This window comes from Osmia bicornis, chromosome 8, assembly GCF_907164935.1.
Source record: "Osmia bicornis bicornis chromosome 8, iOsmBic2.1, whole genome shotgun sequence".
NCBI classification, from domain to species: Eukaryota; Metazoa; Arthropoda; class Insecta; order Hymenoptera; family Megachilidae; genus Osmia; species Osmia bicornis.
In genome coordinates this window covers 958,679-976,354 of record NC_060223.1, presented here as the reverse complement: position 1 = coordinate 976,354, position 17,676 = coordinate 958,679, and the positions used below count along the sequence as shown (strand labels likewise).

General features: G+C 38.2%; 1 protein-coding gene across 1 annotated transcript; it reads left to right on the top strand.

The window, feature by feature from the left end:
* Positions 1 to 8,108: 8,108 nt before the first annotated feature.
* On the top strand, positions 8,109 to 12,087 carry LOC114881812 (uncharacterized protein K02A2.6-like). The gene is made up of 2 exons (XM_046286859.1): positions 8,109 to 11,080; positions 11,139 to 12,087. The coding sequence occupies exons 1-2, from the start codon at positions 8,109 to 8,111 to the stop codon at positions 12,085 to 12,087; spliced, it is 3,921 nt and encodes a 1,306-aa protein (XP_046142815.1).
* Positions 12,088 to 17,676: the final 5,589 nt, after the last annotated feature.

Sequence of the window (17,676 nt, the reverse complement as noted above, 5' to 3'; positions counted from 1 at the left end):
CTACGCAGTTCCCTATCGGCGCCGACTAGGTTCGTTCCGCAATCGCTACTGATGGTGGCCGGTATTCCGCGACGGCCGCTGAATCGCTTGTACGCTGCGATGAACGCTTCCGCGGAATAAGCGGAAACCAAGCTCAAGATGGATCGCGCCGGTGGAAAAGCAGATAAACATCGCAATGTATCCCTTAAAGATTTTACCTCCTCGACCGCGGATAATTTTTACGCTGAAAGGTCCGGCGTAGTCTACACCGGAATGCAAGAACGCCCGGGAGGGGGTAACGCGACGCGCGGGTAGCTGTCCCATTAACTGTGCCGCCGTACGCGCTCGCTGTCGTGTACAAATTGTGCATCTGTTTATAAACATGCGGATCGGGCACCGACCTCCGAGCATCCAGTATGTTTGTCGGATGGTTGCTAGTGTGAGCTGAGGACCAGCGTGTAACGCAAGTTTATGGGCGTGGTCGATGACGAGCGACGTAAATGTAGACGAGCGCGGTAGAATTAACGGATGCTTTTGATCGGGATGGAGTGCCGCATTACGTAGCCGTCCGCCGACGCGAAGATGACCATGCTCGTCAACGTAGGGCATTAGTCTGTGTAACGGACTGGATTTCGCGACTGTCGACCCCGCGGAAAGTGCGGTTAGTTCATCCCGGAAATGTTCCTTTTGTACTTCCCTGACCCAATACAGACGCGCTTGGTCGATTTCGGTTACGCTTAACGTCGGAGCTGCGAATAGTGGGGATAAGCGCGATCGGAATTTGCCAACAGCTCGGAAAACCCACGACGTCACGCGACACAGTCGAGTCAGTGTTGAAAAACGCGAGATTATATTAGTCCACGACTTCTCGATCGCCATAAGCGCAGTGTGTTCACGAACTTGACGCATTTCAGTGTCAATACGACTGTCTGGTGGTAGCTCGTCGAATGGCCACGCTGGGGACCGAAGGCGCAACCAAGAGGGTCCCTCACACCAAACGAGATCACCAGCAAGGTGTTGAGGCGTCGCGCCACGCGAAGCTAGATCCGCGGGGTTTTGAGAGCCGGGGACGTGACGCCACGTGGCATCCGGAAGAGCGGTCTTAATTTCTGTTACCCGATTCTGAACGTACTCCTTCCATCGCGAAGGATGGCTTCGTATCCACGCTAGGGCAACTGCAGAATCGGACCACAGATGCACGGGAACGTGGTCAAGGTGAAGCACGCGACGGATTCGAACAACGAAACGCGTAAGTAACACGGCGGCGGAAAGTTCGAGTCGAGGGATTGTCACATGCTTAAGAGGTGCGATCTTTGTTTTCGCGAGTAATAACGTAGTTTGGATTGCGTCGTCTTCGTTTGTTGTACGTAAATACACGACAATTCCCATCGCAAGAGAGGACGCGTCCGCAAACCCGTGGAGACGTTCGTGGGGGCGATTCCTATCCAACGCGGGATGGACAGTGCTCGTAAGTCCGGAAGTCCCGCTGTAAACCCTTCCCACCGTTTCACGAACGTGGAGGGAAGCGCGTCGTCCCATCCCATTTGCAGCGTCCATAATTCTTGCATGAGAATTGTACCGTGAACGATAACTGGCGCGATCTATCCGAGCGGGTCGAACAGCTGAGACACTGTTGACAATACGGTGCGTTTAGAAACGGGTGAGTGACTGCTCGCATTGAATGAAAATACAAACGCGTCGCGACCTACGTTCCACAACAGTCCTAGCGCTCGGTGCGATGTATCTGGATTTAATGCACGTTCAGATTTCGATTCGACTAGACTGCACACATTAGAAATTAGTTGATCGGAATTCGCGGTCCATTTGTGCAGATGAAAGCCACCACGCTCAAGAAGACGGCAGATTTGAGAGACCTTTTCTCGCCCATCTTCGATACTGTGGGCACCGGAGAGTACGTCATCGACGTATGTTTCAGCGAAGAGAATAGTACGTGCAAGAGGTAATTCGTGACCGTTATCTGTCGCGAGCTGACGCACCGAAGCGCTCAGTATGGCGAACACGCGAGTCCATATGTTACGGTAGTGAGTGAAAATTCTGATACAGGAGCGGAAGAATCGTGCCGCCACAGAATGCGCTGTAACGCTTGATCGTCAGGATGAACGCGGATCTGACGATACATTTTTTCAACATCCGCCGAAAACGCGAACGCGTATTGTCTCCAGCGCAGCAAAATATCGGCGAGGTCATTTTGCAGTTTCGGACCAGAATGAAAACAATCATTTAAGGAGTAACCGGAAGAGGTTTTGTGCGATCCGTTGTATACAACACGAATTTTTGTGGAGTTCGTGTCACGAAAAACCCCGTGATGCGGTAAGTAATACGAAGCGCTGGTTATGATATCACGGGGGGAAACGCGGCGCATATGACCGAGTCGCTCATACTCGTCTAAAAATTGATTATACGCATTACAGAAAGCTTGATTTTTAGAGAGACGATGTTCGGAACTCATCCATATTCGATACGCGGAGCTGCGAGAATCGCCGAGAAGAGACACGTCACGAGATAACGGTAAGCGAACAATGAACCGCCCGGTCTCGTCGCGCGTATGTGTATTTACAAAATGTTGTTCGCATTGTAGATCAGCGTCACACAGTTGGCACTCACAGTTCGTAGAATATTCTTCTTGGGTCCAAAAACGCTGTAGCAGATCAAGTAGGTCGCGATCCACTCTGCATTGAAGGCTTGATGGTGCTGCACGCGATGCGTCATCAGGCTGATGTGACGTAGGACCGGAAACGATCCACCCAAGGTGCGTTCGCTGAGCAATGGGTGTGTGTGGCGGACCTCGTATGACCTCCGGAAGTAGCACAGCGTTGTACAACTCGACACCGAGGATCAACTCATTGCGCCTGGGATGCGACGGATCCGGATCTGCTAGTTGAATCCCGTGGAGGTGGGGCAGATCGGCGACATTGAGGAGGCGATCTACAACGTAATCGGTTAGCTTGGGCAGGATAAGGGCGTTTACCTCGAGATTGAATGGGGAATCTTTGAGCGAGGAGATCTTAAACGTGGAGGATCCCCGGGTGACCACTGTCCTTCCTGCGCCAATACCGGACACAGGCACGTTAGCTTGACGACGTGGGAGGCTGAGATGTTGAGCGAGCGACTCCGTGGCGAAAGAAACCTCCGAGCCCTGGTCAAGAAGGGCGCGGACGACGCAGACGCCACCAGGAGACGAGACTTTAACTAGTGCAGTTGCCAGCAGCATCCGTCCATGGTGCGCAGCCAGGTGAGACGTCGTTGGTGTGGAGACCGGCTCCGTGGAGGACGGCTGCTCCGGCTTTGACGGAGTCGCCGTGATGACAGGCTTTGAAGCCTCGTGAAGAGTGGAGTGGTGACGGGCCTTACAAGTGACGCAGCGTCTAGTAGAGCGGCAAGACTTGCGATGGTGGGAACCTAAACAATTAAAGCAGAGCCGTTATTGAGTGACAAATGCTTTGCGCTGTTCCAAAGTCTTAGCAAGATATGTAGGACACGATTGCAAGAAGTGTGAGGCTTGGCAAGGTTGGCAAACCGTCGCGGCGATCGATGCTTGATGGATTTGGACTTTTCCATCTCGGTTCCGTGAAGTGACTTGAGACGTTCCCGCAACCCGTTCTATAGCCTCTGTGGCACGAATGTGCTTGACTAAAAACTCATTTAATTGCGTGACTGTAAGAGTCTCGGTTGAGTTGCCGATATGCAGTTCTCATTCCCGCAAGGTGTTAGAGTCAAACTTACGCGACACCCAGTATACAATGATGGGATCCCAATTTTTAGTGTCACATTTAAGACCGTAAAGCGCGCAAAGGACTTCGTTTGTTGTGTCATGTACCCGTTTGAACTCGTGTGCGGATTCCCGCTGTATTCGTCTGATAGAAAACAACAACTCGAGCTGCGTGTTGACTAGGACGCCACAGTTATCATAGCGGTCAGAAAGGGCTTGCCAAGCGAGTTTAAAATTCTCGACGGTAACGGACATGTTGCTGATTAGATGGGCCGCTTCACCCGTGACGCTCATTTTTAAATAATGGAATTTCTCCACGTCGGAAATGGACGAGTTTGCGATAACGATGGAATGAAATAAGTCGCGAAACGGCGTCCATTCCTTGTAAATCCCGGAGAAGTGAGGTAATTCAAGTTTTGGTAAAGAACGTGATTGAGTTACTGACCGCTCGCCGGGTGCGAGGAGATGAGAATCTGTGCTTAGAGGCGTTGGAGCGGCCGGTGTGAAGCGAGCCAAATAGTCGTTGACTACTGACTGATTTTCAATGACCATTTCTTCACACTGAGTTCGAAGATCGTCGAAGAAATAACTCAGTTTCTTCGTGGCCTCAGTCTTCTGGTCCGAAATTATTACGTGATTTTGCTGGAACGCTGCCCAGTTGTCCGTCAGAATGGAAAGACGTGCCTTGACGTAGGTTTCGGTGATGTTGGATTATCCCTTTTGTTTCAAATTAATAACTGTCCGGCAGATAGAGGTAAACAGTTCTTGTTGTCGTTCGATGAGACCGCTGATTGTAGACATTGTAAAAAAGGCGACTAACCGATGATCACGAATTTAAAACTTGTCCGTTGCGTTGATCGGCACTGATATTCCCGCAAGGTCGTGCACGCGCGTCTGAACTATGGCATGTAACGGAACGCGGTTCACTTAGTATTCGACACTTTTGTAAAAGCGGTTTCTACTCCCGCATAATGCCGGAAACATCCGGCTCGAAGGACCAGAATGTCTACGCGTATATGTACAGGAAGGAAAGTAGAGTAAGGTCGATAGAATAAATCCACGTTGTAACACCGTCACAGTTCACACGATAAATTTTTATTACAAAGCACTTAAATTATGCTATGAACATACGAATATTATTACCGAATGTATAAGCACGCAAACGGTTGTATAACGGATTAACGCTATGAATTACGAGTTCTTTGTTTTATATACTCCTTGTAGCAATTACTAAATAACGAATGACGAATGACGACTAACGAATAACGGCTGCCCCCGCACACCTCTATATATAAGTGTCGCGAACCCGCCGAGGTCACCGTGCGCCGGCAAGGAAGGGGGAAGCTGGCAGTTAGACGTCGAGAGTTCAAAAGTGCGGCGATCTGCAGCAATACCCTCCTACAGATCAATGTACATTTAATAACAAAATCATTATTACTACATCTGCATTAGATATGTAACATACATTTAATAACAATATCATTATTACTATATCTTCATCAGATATAATGTAATATCTTAATACCTTGCTACAGATCAATGTACATTTAAAAACAATATCATTATTGCTACATCTGCATTAGATATGTAATATACATTTAATAACAATATCATTGTTACTATATCCACATTAGATATAATGAAATATACTGATTCCTTCGTACAGATCAATGTACATTTAATAACAATATCATTATTACTATATGTGCATTAGATATGTAATATACATTAAGTAACAATATCATTATTACTATAACTTCATCAGATATAATGTAATATCTTGATACCTTCCTACAGATCAATGTACATTTGATAATAGTATCATTATTACTACATCTACGTTAGAAATAATGCAATATACTGATTACTTCGTCCAGATCAATGTACATTTAATAACAATATTATTATTACTATATCTACATTGCATACATAATGTAATATACTGATCTATTCTCGCAGATCATTGTACATTTAGTAACAATATCATTATTACTATATCTACACTAAATATAATGAAATATACTGATTCCTCCCTACGGAACTTTTAAATATCTCGATATATCTCGAACACTACGCACTGATCAAAAAATGTCATAGAACATAAATAGTAAAAAATTTAATTTCCTACAAAAAAGGTCGCTTAACATTTTGCCAAAGATCGCACCGTTTCCGACATATTTGCAGATTTTCCTCAAGGAAAGGGGCGTCACGCACATATTCCGAGATGTTTCTTCTTCTTCTTGTTCTTCTTCTGCACAGCTGCGCTGGAAGTGGCTTTTACAGCTCGGAATAGTGAATACAGCTTAGAATAGTGCAGAGTTACCTCAAAGAAAGGAGCCACGGTGTTTCTGCATCTTTATAACGTGTGTACGTGTACGAATTTCGCACTTCAAATTCGTACGAATATCTCGGTCGGTAACATGGGTCGATAATCCCGTCCTCACCAAATAAGTAAAAGTAATCGTTGCTGCGCTGTCTAACCACCGAACCGAGCGCTCGCCAATATTAAAACTCCTAAATTCGAACCGTTACGGCATTAATGCAAAAGCAATTTCGAGAGCGATTATCAAGCGACAACAACGACCAAGAGCTTTATCTTTACTCTAGTTTGGAACACCTTTAAATTCAATTCAGTGCCTTGCACCAATAAGTCTGAGATTCGTGTAATCCCAAATCAAAACACAAGTGTGATTTTTGTAGTGCTTAATTCACGACTCATTGTGTAAAAATTATAAGTTATACACAATTAGTGACCGCTAAGCTGTGTCGTTCATCTTCTCCTCGATGCCGACGTCCTTGAAAAGACGGAATCCACGCCTTTTCCGAAAACTCTAATTCTCGCCGAGAACACATTATTTCTAATGTGGATATAGTAATAATGATATTGTTATTAAATGTACACTGATCTGTAGGAAGGTATCAGTATATTACATTATATCTAATGTAGATATACTAATAATGATATTGTTATTAAATGTACATTGGTCTGTAGTAACGAATCAGTATATTACATTATATCGAATGTAGATATACTAATAATGATATTGTTATTAAATTTACATTGATGTGTAAGAAGGTATCAGTATATTACATTATATCTAATGTAGATATCGTAATAATGATATTGTTATTTAACGTATATCACATATCTAATGCACATATAGTAAAAATTGTATTGTTATTAAATGTACATTGATCTGTAGGAAGGCATCAAGATATTACATTATATCTGATGAAGATATACTAAGAATGATATTGTGATAAAATGTATATTACATATCTAACGCAGATATAGTAATAATGATATTGTTATTAAAAGTATATTACATATCTAATGCAGCTACAGTAATAACGATATTGTTATTAAATTTATATTACATATCTAACGCAGATATTGCAATAATGATATTGTTATTAAATGTACATTGATCTGCAGGAAGGTGTCAAGATATCACATTATATCTAATGCAGATATACCAATAATGATATTGTTATTAAATGTACATTGATCTGTAGTAACGAATCAGTATATTACATTATATCTAATGTAGATATACTAAGAATGATATTGTGATTAAATGTATATTAAATATCTAACGCAGATATAGTAATAATGATATTGTTATTAAATGTACATTGATCTGTAGTAACGAATCAGTATATTACATTATATCTAATGTAGATATACTAAGAATGTTATTGTGATTAAATATATATTACATATCTAACGCAGATATACTAATAATGATATTGTTATTAAATGTATATTACAAATCTAGTGCAGATATAGTAATAATGATATTGTTACTAAATGTACATTGATTTGAAGGAAGGTATGAGTATATTACATTATACCTAATGGAAATATACTAATAAGGATACTGTTATTAAATGTATAATACATATCTAATTCAGATATGGTAATAATGATATTGTTATTAAATGTATATTACATATTGTTATAGACAGTTTAAATAAACCGCGACTTGATAATAACATTAGCGACAACGAGCGCCAGGTACCTAATGTTTACGCGAGTGCCCTCTCCATAAACGGAAGAATGCGAACTCTTCTCGACCGGGCTACCGAACCGTTCGTACACGTTGTACTAATCGTAAGCAGTGATTTAAATAAATTAGTTCTCGACTGGTGCTGAGTTCCTCTCCATACACAACAAGAAGAATGGCGACGAGGATGGGATCGTTGGGATTTTGAGAAACGTATACAGAAGAAATAAGTATCTACAAAAGAAATACAGAAGCCGAAGAAATTGCGACGAATTTTGCCTACAAAATTACGCCACGTGGTTCAAAGGTACGTCACACATTCAAATATTTGTTCGCCGTCCAAAAGTTCCATGAACAGTAACGACCACGTGTAGAAAAATACGAAATACACAATGTCCGAAGCACGGGTACAAGCTATTTTCAACATTGAGCCGTTCGAACCGTCTATGAATTGGGAACGATGGGTAAGACGGTTGGAAGGCGTGTTCAAATTATTCAAAGTTGAGGACGACAACAAAGTCCCGTATTTATTACATTACATTGGTGCGTCGGCTTTCGACGTAATAAGCAATAAGTGTGCACCGGACGATCCGTATACGTGCACCTACAGAGATTTGGTCGAGAAGCTCAGGCAATTCTACGCTCCTGCCCCGCTTGAGATTGCAGAAAACTTTCGTTTTCACCAGAGGCGTCAAAAAGAAGGAGAAAGTATACTGCAGTACGTTGCAGCCCTACAACAATTAAGTTTAAATTGCAACTTCGGCGTTTACTTGAAGACGGCGCTACGTAACCAGTTTGTTTTTGGCGTTACGAGTACGAGGATACAGTCAAGATTACTTGAAACAGAGGATTTGACCTTCGACAAGGCTGTGGAGCTGGCAACGGGCATGGAAATGTCGGCAAAAGACACCGATCAACTACAAGGATCAACAGCAACGGTTCAAGTCGCGGATAACAAGAAATTCCAAAGACGATCATCAAATTACCAGCCTAAACATACGAAGAAAACGCAGCAGCCACGTTCTATACATACACCTACAAACTCTAAAAACCCTAGTAATACTAATTATAGCAATTCTAAAAATATTTCATGTTTCAGATGCGGAAAAGGGCATTTAGCCACAAAATGTAATTTAAACCGAAATATTCGATGCGCTGCTTGCGGGGTTCAAGGTCATCTCCAATCGGGCTGTTTCAAAAATAAAGGACAAACACATAACGTCGAGGAAATTCTATACAACGCTACAGACAACGACGTACTACAATTAGAGCAAGCGAGACACAGAGACAAATTTCTTGCTAAACTTCAGGTAAATAATAAGATTTTAGAGTTCGAAGTAGATAGCGGTGCGGCTGTTACGATCGCAAATAAAACCCATATGCTTAAATTGTTTCCAAGTTCGACCATACAACCGACTACGCTTAAATTAACTACGTATTGTAAAAATACACTGAAAACGGAAGGCTACATAACAGTACATGTCCAATACGGTAATATGGTACACCAGTTAAATATATATCTTACAAATGTAAGTAGAATACCATTGTTAGGGCGCGAATGGTTACGCCAATTATTAAATGATACAGAATTACGTAAAATTTCTTTAAACCATTGTACAATAAATGCGATTGAAACCGATAAGAAGGTACAATTAAATACGATCTTACAGAAATGCAAAGAGATTCTCGAGCCAGGTCTTGGTCGCATTACAAATAAACAAGCACGTTTAACGCTTAAAGATAATGCTAAGCCTATATACGTGAAACACCGTACAATTCCTTTCAAATTATTGCCATTAGTAGAAAAAGAAATACAAAATTTAGAAGCAACGGGAATTCTAAAAAAAGTTAATACCTCGGAGTGGGCTACACCGATAGTTCCGGTCTTAAAAAAAGAAGGCACCGTTAGAATTTGCGGAGATTATAGTATTACAACCAACCCGAACTTGATAGTGGATGACCACCCATTACCAACAATCGATGAACTTTTCGCGTCTATGGCGGGTGGTACTACTTTTACAAAAATTGATCTCCGACAAGCTTACTTACAATTAGAAGTCAGGGAAGAAGATCAAGCGTTACTTACATTAAATACACCCTGGGGATTATACAAACCTACGAGACTAATGTACGGAATTGCCTCTGCACCAGCTATATGGCAGCGTGAAATTGAAAATATTTTAAAGGGGATTCCGGGAGTTACGGTTTTTCTCGATGATATTAAGATTACTGGCACTAGTGATGCAGAACACCTGCACAGGCTAGAATTAGTTTTCCAAAGACTAAACGAATACAACATTAAAATTAATTTAGAGAAAAGTACTTTCTTTACAAATCAAATTAAATATTGCGGTTACATTATTGATAAAAATGGAATACATAAGGATAGTGAAAAGATCGAAGCTATAGAGAAAATGCCTACTCCCCGTAACGTATCAGAAGTACGATCTTTCATAGGTTTCGTAAACTATTACGGTCGTTTCATTAAGAATCTTAGTTCAATATTACACCCATTAAACAAGTTATTACATAAGGAGTCAAAATTCATTTGTTCCAAAGAATGCGAAGTAGCTTTCAGAAATGCAAAACGAACTTTTCAAAGCAACGAGATATTAGCTCATTATGACCCTAAACTGCCACTAATTTTAGCTACCGATGCAAGTTCTTACGGCGTGGGAGCAGTATTATCCCACGTTTATCCGGATGGTAGCGAAAGGGTCATACAATATGCTTCAAGTACATTAAATGATACACAAAAGAAATACGCTCAAATCGATAAAGAGGCGTATAGCATTATCTTTGGCGTTAAGAAGTTTCACCAGTACCTCTACGGGAACAAGTTCACTTTATATACAGATCACAGACCCTTAGTACACATATTCGCCCCTTCGAAAAGTTTACCGATATACAGTGCAATGCGTATGCAACATTATGCGTTATTTTTAAGAGGTTTCAACTATACGATTAAGTACAAAAATACAAAATTACATAGTAATGCCGATTGTTTGTCTAGATTACCAATTGCAAACCAAAATAATACTACACACGACGTAGTCGACATACACCAAATAGATACGATACAATCATTGCCTGTTACATTTAACGAACTAATAGAAGCGACGAAACAAAACGCGTCTTTAAAACAAATAGTACACGCGATAGAAACTGGTACGTCATTACCTAAAAATGATAAATTCCGCGGTAAAGAAGTGGAATTCAGTGTCAAAAATGGAGTCCTTCTGCGGAGACATAGGGTAGTCATACCAAAAATGTTGCAACCTAAGATACTAAAAGAATTACACAATGGACATTTTGGAATTGTAAAAATGAAAATGTTAGCACGTAGTTACGTTTGGGTGGACAGGTATAGACAACGATATTAAAACTATTACAGAAAACTGTGCAGAATGTAATGCGAATAGAAATAATCCACCAAAGATTAAACATACTTGGGAGCCTGCTACTTTTCCCTTTGAACGCGTACATATTGACATTGCAGGACCATTTAAAGGGCATAATTTCTTAATAATAGTGGATGCGTACACTAAATGGCCGGAAGTTTTTATAGTAAATAATATCACGGCAGATACTACGATACAAAAATGTCGCGAAGCTTTCGCTAGATTCGGTTTACCAATGCAAGTTGTGTCAGACAATGGACGTACCTTTGTATCCGACGAATTTCAAAAATATTTACAAAATAATGGAATTACCCAAAAACTAACAGCTCCTTATAATCCAGCTACAAATGGGTTAGCCGAACGTTTCGTACAAACGTTAAAGAAGGCTTTACGCACAATAAATACATCAAATTCAAATTTACAAGCAGCCCTGCAGCGAATACTAATGCAATACCGAATCACTCCGCACTGTACAACAGGAACCTCTCCGGCGGAATTAATGTATAATAGAAAAATTAGATGTAGTTTAGACATAATGTGCACTAAAAATGACGAAAAGGGACAAGAATACGATGTTGAAAGCGTGCGAAATTTTAAGGAAGGGGAGAGAGTGAGTTGTAGAAATTATCAATGCGGAGATAAATGGATTTTCGGTAGAATATTAAAGCGTATTGGAACGTTACATTATACGATTAAATTAGACGATGGACGAACTTGGAAGCGACATATAAATCAGATGAGACCAATTGGAGAATACACACCTTCACGTTTATTGTCCGAAGATAAAAATCCAAGCAGATACATAGATTATGCAGCAAATACAGATCCCCAGCAAGCTGTGGATCCGTTAAGAAATAATAGAGTAGAAGAACCATGCGTTGTAGAACAACCGATTAATGTACAACAAATTCGTAGATCAGATAGAACTAGAGCACCGCCTATGAGATACGGTGACTTTAGAGTTCATTAAGTAATTACAAGGTCATCTACTTCCCATATAGGAGATAGTAGATAAAAGAGTAATCGTTCTGTTTTATTTTATATAATTTTTTTCTTTAGTTTCATACCATACACATACATATACATGTGGGTAAATCTTTATATTTCAATTCTTTTGTTTCAAATTGTTTTTCCTTTAGGACCCCCTATTTTTAAGAAGGGGGAGTGTTATAGACAGTTTAAATAAACCGCGACTTGATAATAACATTAGCGACAACGAGCGCCAGGTACCTAATGTTTACGCGAGTGCCCTCTCCATAAACGAAAGAATGCGAACTCTTCTAGACCGGGCTACCGAACCGTGCGGACACGTTGTACTAATCGTAAGCAGTGATTTAAATAAATAAGTTCTCGACTGGTGCTGAGTTTCTCTCCATACACAACACATATCTAACGCAAATATAGTAATAATGATATTGTTATTAAAAGTATATTACATATCTAATACAGCTACAGTAATAACGATATTGTTATTAAATTTATATTACATATCTAACGCAGATATTGCAATAATGATATTGTTATTAAATGTACATTGATCTGTACGAAGGCATCAGTATATTATATTATCTCTAAGATAGATATAGTAGTAATGATATTGTGATTAAATGTATATTACATATCTAACGCAGATATAGTAATAATGATATTGTTATTAAATGTATATTACTTATGTAATGCAGCTACAGTATTAATGATATTGTTATTAAATGTATATTACATATCTAACGCAGATATTGCAATAATGATATTGTTATTAAATGTACATTAATCTTTAGGATGGTATCAAGATATTACATTATATCTAATGTGGATATAGTAATAATGATATTGTTATTAAATGTACATTAATCTTTAGGATGGTATCAAGATATTACATTATATCTAATGTGGATATAGTAATAATGATATTGTTATTAAATGTACATTGATCTTTTGTAACGAATCGGTATATTACATTATATCTAATGTAGATATACTAAGAACGATATTGTGGTTAAATGTATATTACATATCTAACGCATATATAGTAATAATGATATTGTTATTAAATGTATATTACATATGTAATGCAGCTACAGTAATAATGATATTGTTATTAAATGTGTATTACATATCTAACGCAGATATTGCAATAATGATATTGTTATTAAATGTACATTAATCTTTAGGATGGTATCAAGATATTACATTATATCTAATGTAGATATTCTAATAATGATAATGTTATTACATGTACATTGATCTGTACGAAGGCATCAGTATATTACATTATCTCTAAGATAGATATAGTAGTAATGATATTGTTATTAAATGTATATTACATATCTAACGCGGATGGAGTAATAATGATATTCTTATTAAATGTTCCTCGATCTGTATGAAGGAATTAGTATAATCCATTATTTCTAATGTAGATATTGTAATAATGATATTGTTAATTAATGTATATTACCTATCTAATGCAGATATAGTAATAATTGTATTGTTATTAAATGTACGTTGATCTGTAGGAAGACATCAAGATATTACATTATATCTCATGAAGACATAGTAATAATGATATTGTTATTTAATGTATATTACATATCTAATGCACATATAGTAATAGTGATATTGTTATTAAATGAACATTCATCTATCTGAAGGAATCAGTATATTACATTATCAGTAATATACATTTAACAACAATATCATTATTAGTATATCTACATTAGATATAATATAATATAGTGATACCTTCCTACAGATCAGTGTACATTTAGTAACAATATCATTATTACTGTATCTGCATCCGATATGTAATACACATTTAATAACAATATCATTATTACTATAGCTACATTAGATACAATGTAACATACTGATACTTTCACACAGATCTACTTACATTTAGTAAGAATATCATTATTACTATATCTTCATCAGATATAATGTAATATACTGGTACCTTCCTACAGATCAGTGTACCTTTAATAACAGTATCGTTATTACTATATCTACATTAAATATGTATTATACATTTATTCACAATATCATTATTACTATATCTACATTGGATATTATGTAATATACTAATCCCTTCCCACAGATGAATGTACATATAATAGCAGTATCGTTATTACTATATCTACATTGGATATAATGTAATATACTCATCCCTTCCCACAGATCAATGTACATTTGAGAACAATATCATTTATACTATATCTATATTAGATATAATGTAATATACTAATCCCTTCCTACAGATCAATGTACATATAATAACAGTATCGTTGTTACTATATCTACATTAGATATGTAATATAGATTTAACAACAATATCATTATTACTATATCTACATTAGATATAATATAATATACTGATCCCTTCCCACAGATCAATGTACATTTGATAACAACATCGTTCATACTATATCTACACTGGATATAATGTAATATACTAATCCCTCCCCACAGATCAATGTACATATAATAACAGAATCGTTATTACTATATCTACATTAAATATAATGTAATATACTGATTTGTTCCCACAGACCAATGTTCGTTTAAGAACAATATCATTATTATTATATTTACAATAGATATAATGTGATATACTAATCCCTTCCCACAGATCAATGTACATTTAATAACAGTATCGTTATTACTATATCTTCATTAAATATAGTGTAATATACTGATTTATCTCCACGGACCAATGTTCATTTAATAACAATATCATTACCACTATATCTGCATTAGATGTAATCCTAATATACTGTTCCCTTCCACAGATCAATGAACAAATAATCACAGTATCGTTATTACTATATCTGCATTAGATATAATCTAATATACTGATTTATACCCACATACCAGCGTCCATTTAATAACAGTATCATTATTACTATATCTACATTAGATGTAATTTTATATACTGATTTAATCCCACAGACCAATGCACATTTAATAACAATATAATTATTACTATATCTACATTGGATCTAATGTAATATAATGATTCCTTCCCACAGATCAATGTACATTTGATAACAATATCATTATTACTATATCTTCATTAGATATAATGTAATATCCTGATTCCTTCCCACAGATCAATATACATTTGATAATAATATCATTATTAGTATATCTTCATTAGATATAATGTAATCTTAGGGTGGCCCTTATTTTTCGACTTCCAATTTTTTTTGTCGCACCCACTTAAATTGTGACACTTGATGAAAAAGTGATAATTGCAAAGTTTCAGCATGATTGAACAACAGGAACTCGTGCCGCAATCGAGTTGAAGTTTTAAAATTTATACGATTTCAGGTTGACATGGAATGTATTCTTGTCATTTTGTTTTATAATTTTATAAATAGTGGCAAATATTTTGTACTATAAATATAATTTGTTACATGTATAATTTTATCGTTTGTGTATGATTTTTGTTGCACAGCATCGCGAATTTGTAAATACAACAGTCAAATACACAATAGCAATCTTTGTCAATCAACAACCATACGGTCTTCTTGTCGACCGTAATGAAAACACTGCAATTTAACTTATGCCTGTTCAATATATTCAGCCTACCTGGCAAGGATTGACAACTAAAAGAACGAATAACCAACCGTTTATTATACTAATTTAGAAGTACGATCGTTCATGTTCAATAATATAATTCACAATTATACGGAAATCTACTAAACTGGTCGGAGGCATAGCTTGTCACGGAAAAGGCAATCGCTATTCAAGGATTCGGAATTTCCAGATAGTAAATAGAATTTCTAAGAAAAAGGTTCTCAAACTCAGGACGTTTATTTTAGAACTCGTATTGTCCACAAAACTCGCGACACGCGGTTTACAATCTTTTACGGATACTTTCACCTTTCTACAGTTATCTAGCTGGCCTAAACGAACGCCTAAAACCTTTTGTCAGATTAACTCTGCAGAACATCAAACTTTCATTCCGTGTCGTAAACAGGACCCCCTGCCGTGCATGTGTCTTGTGAGTTATACCAACCCCGACAGGGTTCGAACCGTCTTGCGCTCTGTCCCAGGTACCACCGGTCACCAAGACCGTCAGAGCCTTCATTCGCTCGCATCTGGCAAACAGCCTATACCTGAGCCATCAATCGCTCTTACCTGGGAGTTATCGCCGGTTCTGTGCAAACACGCACCTTAAGACTCTCACATGCACCGCAGCCTGTTGGGTTTTCCGGCAGCTTACATGGGAAATGTCCGGCGAGCTGATTTGCTGAACTCTTCAGCCTATCGCCAATAGCTAAATTTAAAACGTTTACTAATTGACCCTTTTTGGTCAACGCCTACCTCGTCGGACTACCTCTCTGCGGCTTCTTGCTGGACGTTCTTGACACGGACATTCATTCGAACACGAGTCTTCAGACAGTTCACTTAGTCTTACCGATTCAGTCTTTGTCAGATTCGAGCCGTGAATAACTTGAACTTCGAGTCAACGGGATACTTCGATTCTCCGATCAATCGAGTAAATTCACATAGGCATCGTGCCGCTTGCGTCATAACTCTAGATTGTGTCAGACTTTATTATAAATATAGTATTATATTTAACCTAGATTTAATCGAATTATTATCCTTAATATCTTACTTGGTCTTAAGGAAGTACAAAATTCGTGGTGGTGTTAGCCGGGTAAAGAACAATATCGGCTAATAACGTCGCGAACGCGTACTGAGAAACAATTTTCAAAAATATACTAAAAATTACTGAGTCTTACCGCTAAAGTTAATGAGTCTTATTGCGTAGTTGCGGAAGTGGCTACCTCAAATACTAAAACCAATCTCCTATTCATCTAGCCCTTAGAGTTCTTATATAAAATAAACCAAATTATACAATATATTACGATATTAAAGGAAAGTATAGTAGAAGCTCTACATGATAGATATATAAAAATGTTCCCGGCAGTGGTGAATATTACCACGTTTTACCTGATCAAGGAATCACATGTTTCTTAGTTTTCCCAGCAGAATATTTTAGAATCGATCGCGTTGTATTGTTCGAGGGTGTTTTCTGATATTACCTGGTAAAGTCTCTGATGACAAAATGTATCTACTGTTAGTCACAGCGGTCATTTTTCATTCTGTTTTGTGAGTTCGAAGTGTTCGTATCGTGAATTTAGTTTGAGAGTATAATGGAACTGAAAAGATGGAAACCAGAGGCGCTGACATGATATTTTTCTTGCGGCATGATGAAAGCTAAATTATTGGCTCCAAATTACCAACCAATGGACAAGTTTTGCGTGTTTTGTTTTGTAATGTGCGTAAAGTTAAACTGGAGCTCCGTCCAAGCGCAGCCTTAGTGATTAAGGAAGCGGACGTTTTCTGGGATAAAGCTCGTATACCTACAAGAACAACGCACCATAACATCGATAAATTGTTAAAATTGCATAACAATTGGCGTTTGTTGCAAAAATCTCGAAAACGCCGGAATGAGATACAGGAAAGAAAAGAAAGAGAGTTTCTTGATTCGTTGGATGACCTTTTGGACATTGCTCACTCTGACGCTTTAAATATTATTAAAATCGAAGAAGAT

Excerpts from the sequence above, each read along its gene's own strand:
- LOC114881812 (XM_046286859.1), top strand. The coding sequence starts at position 8,109 with ATGTCCGAAGCACGGGTACAAGCTATTTTCAACATTGAGCCGTTCGAA. Across the intron at positions 11,081-11,138 it reads AGTTACGTTTGGGTGGACAG|AAATAATCCACCAAAGATTA; the intron begins GTATAGACAACG and ends TAATGCGAATAG.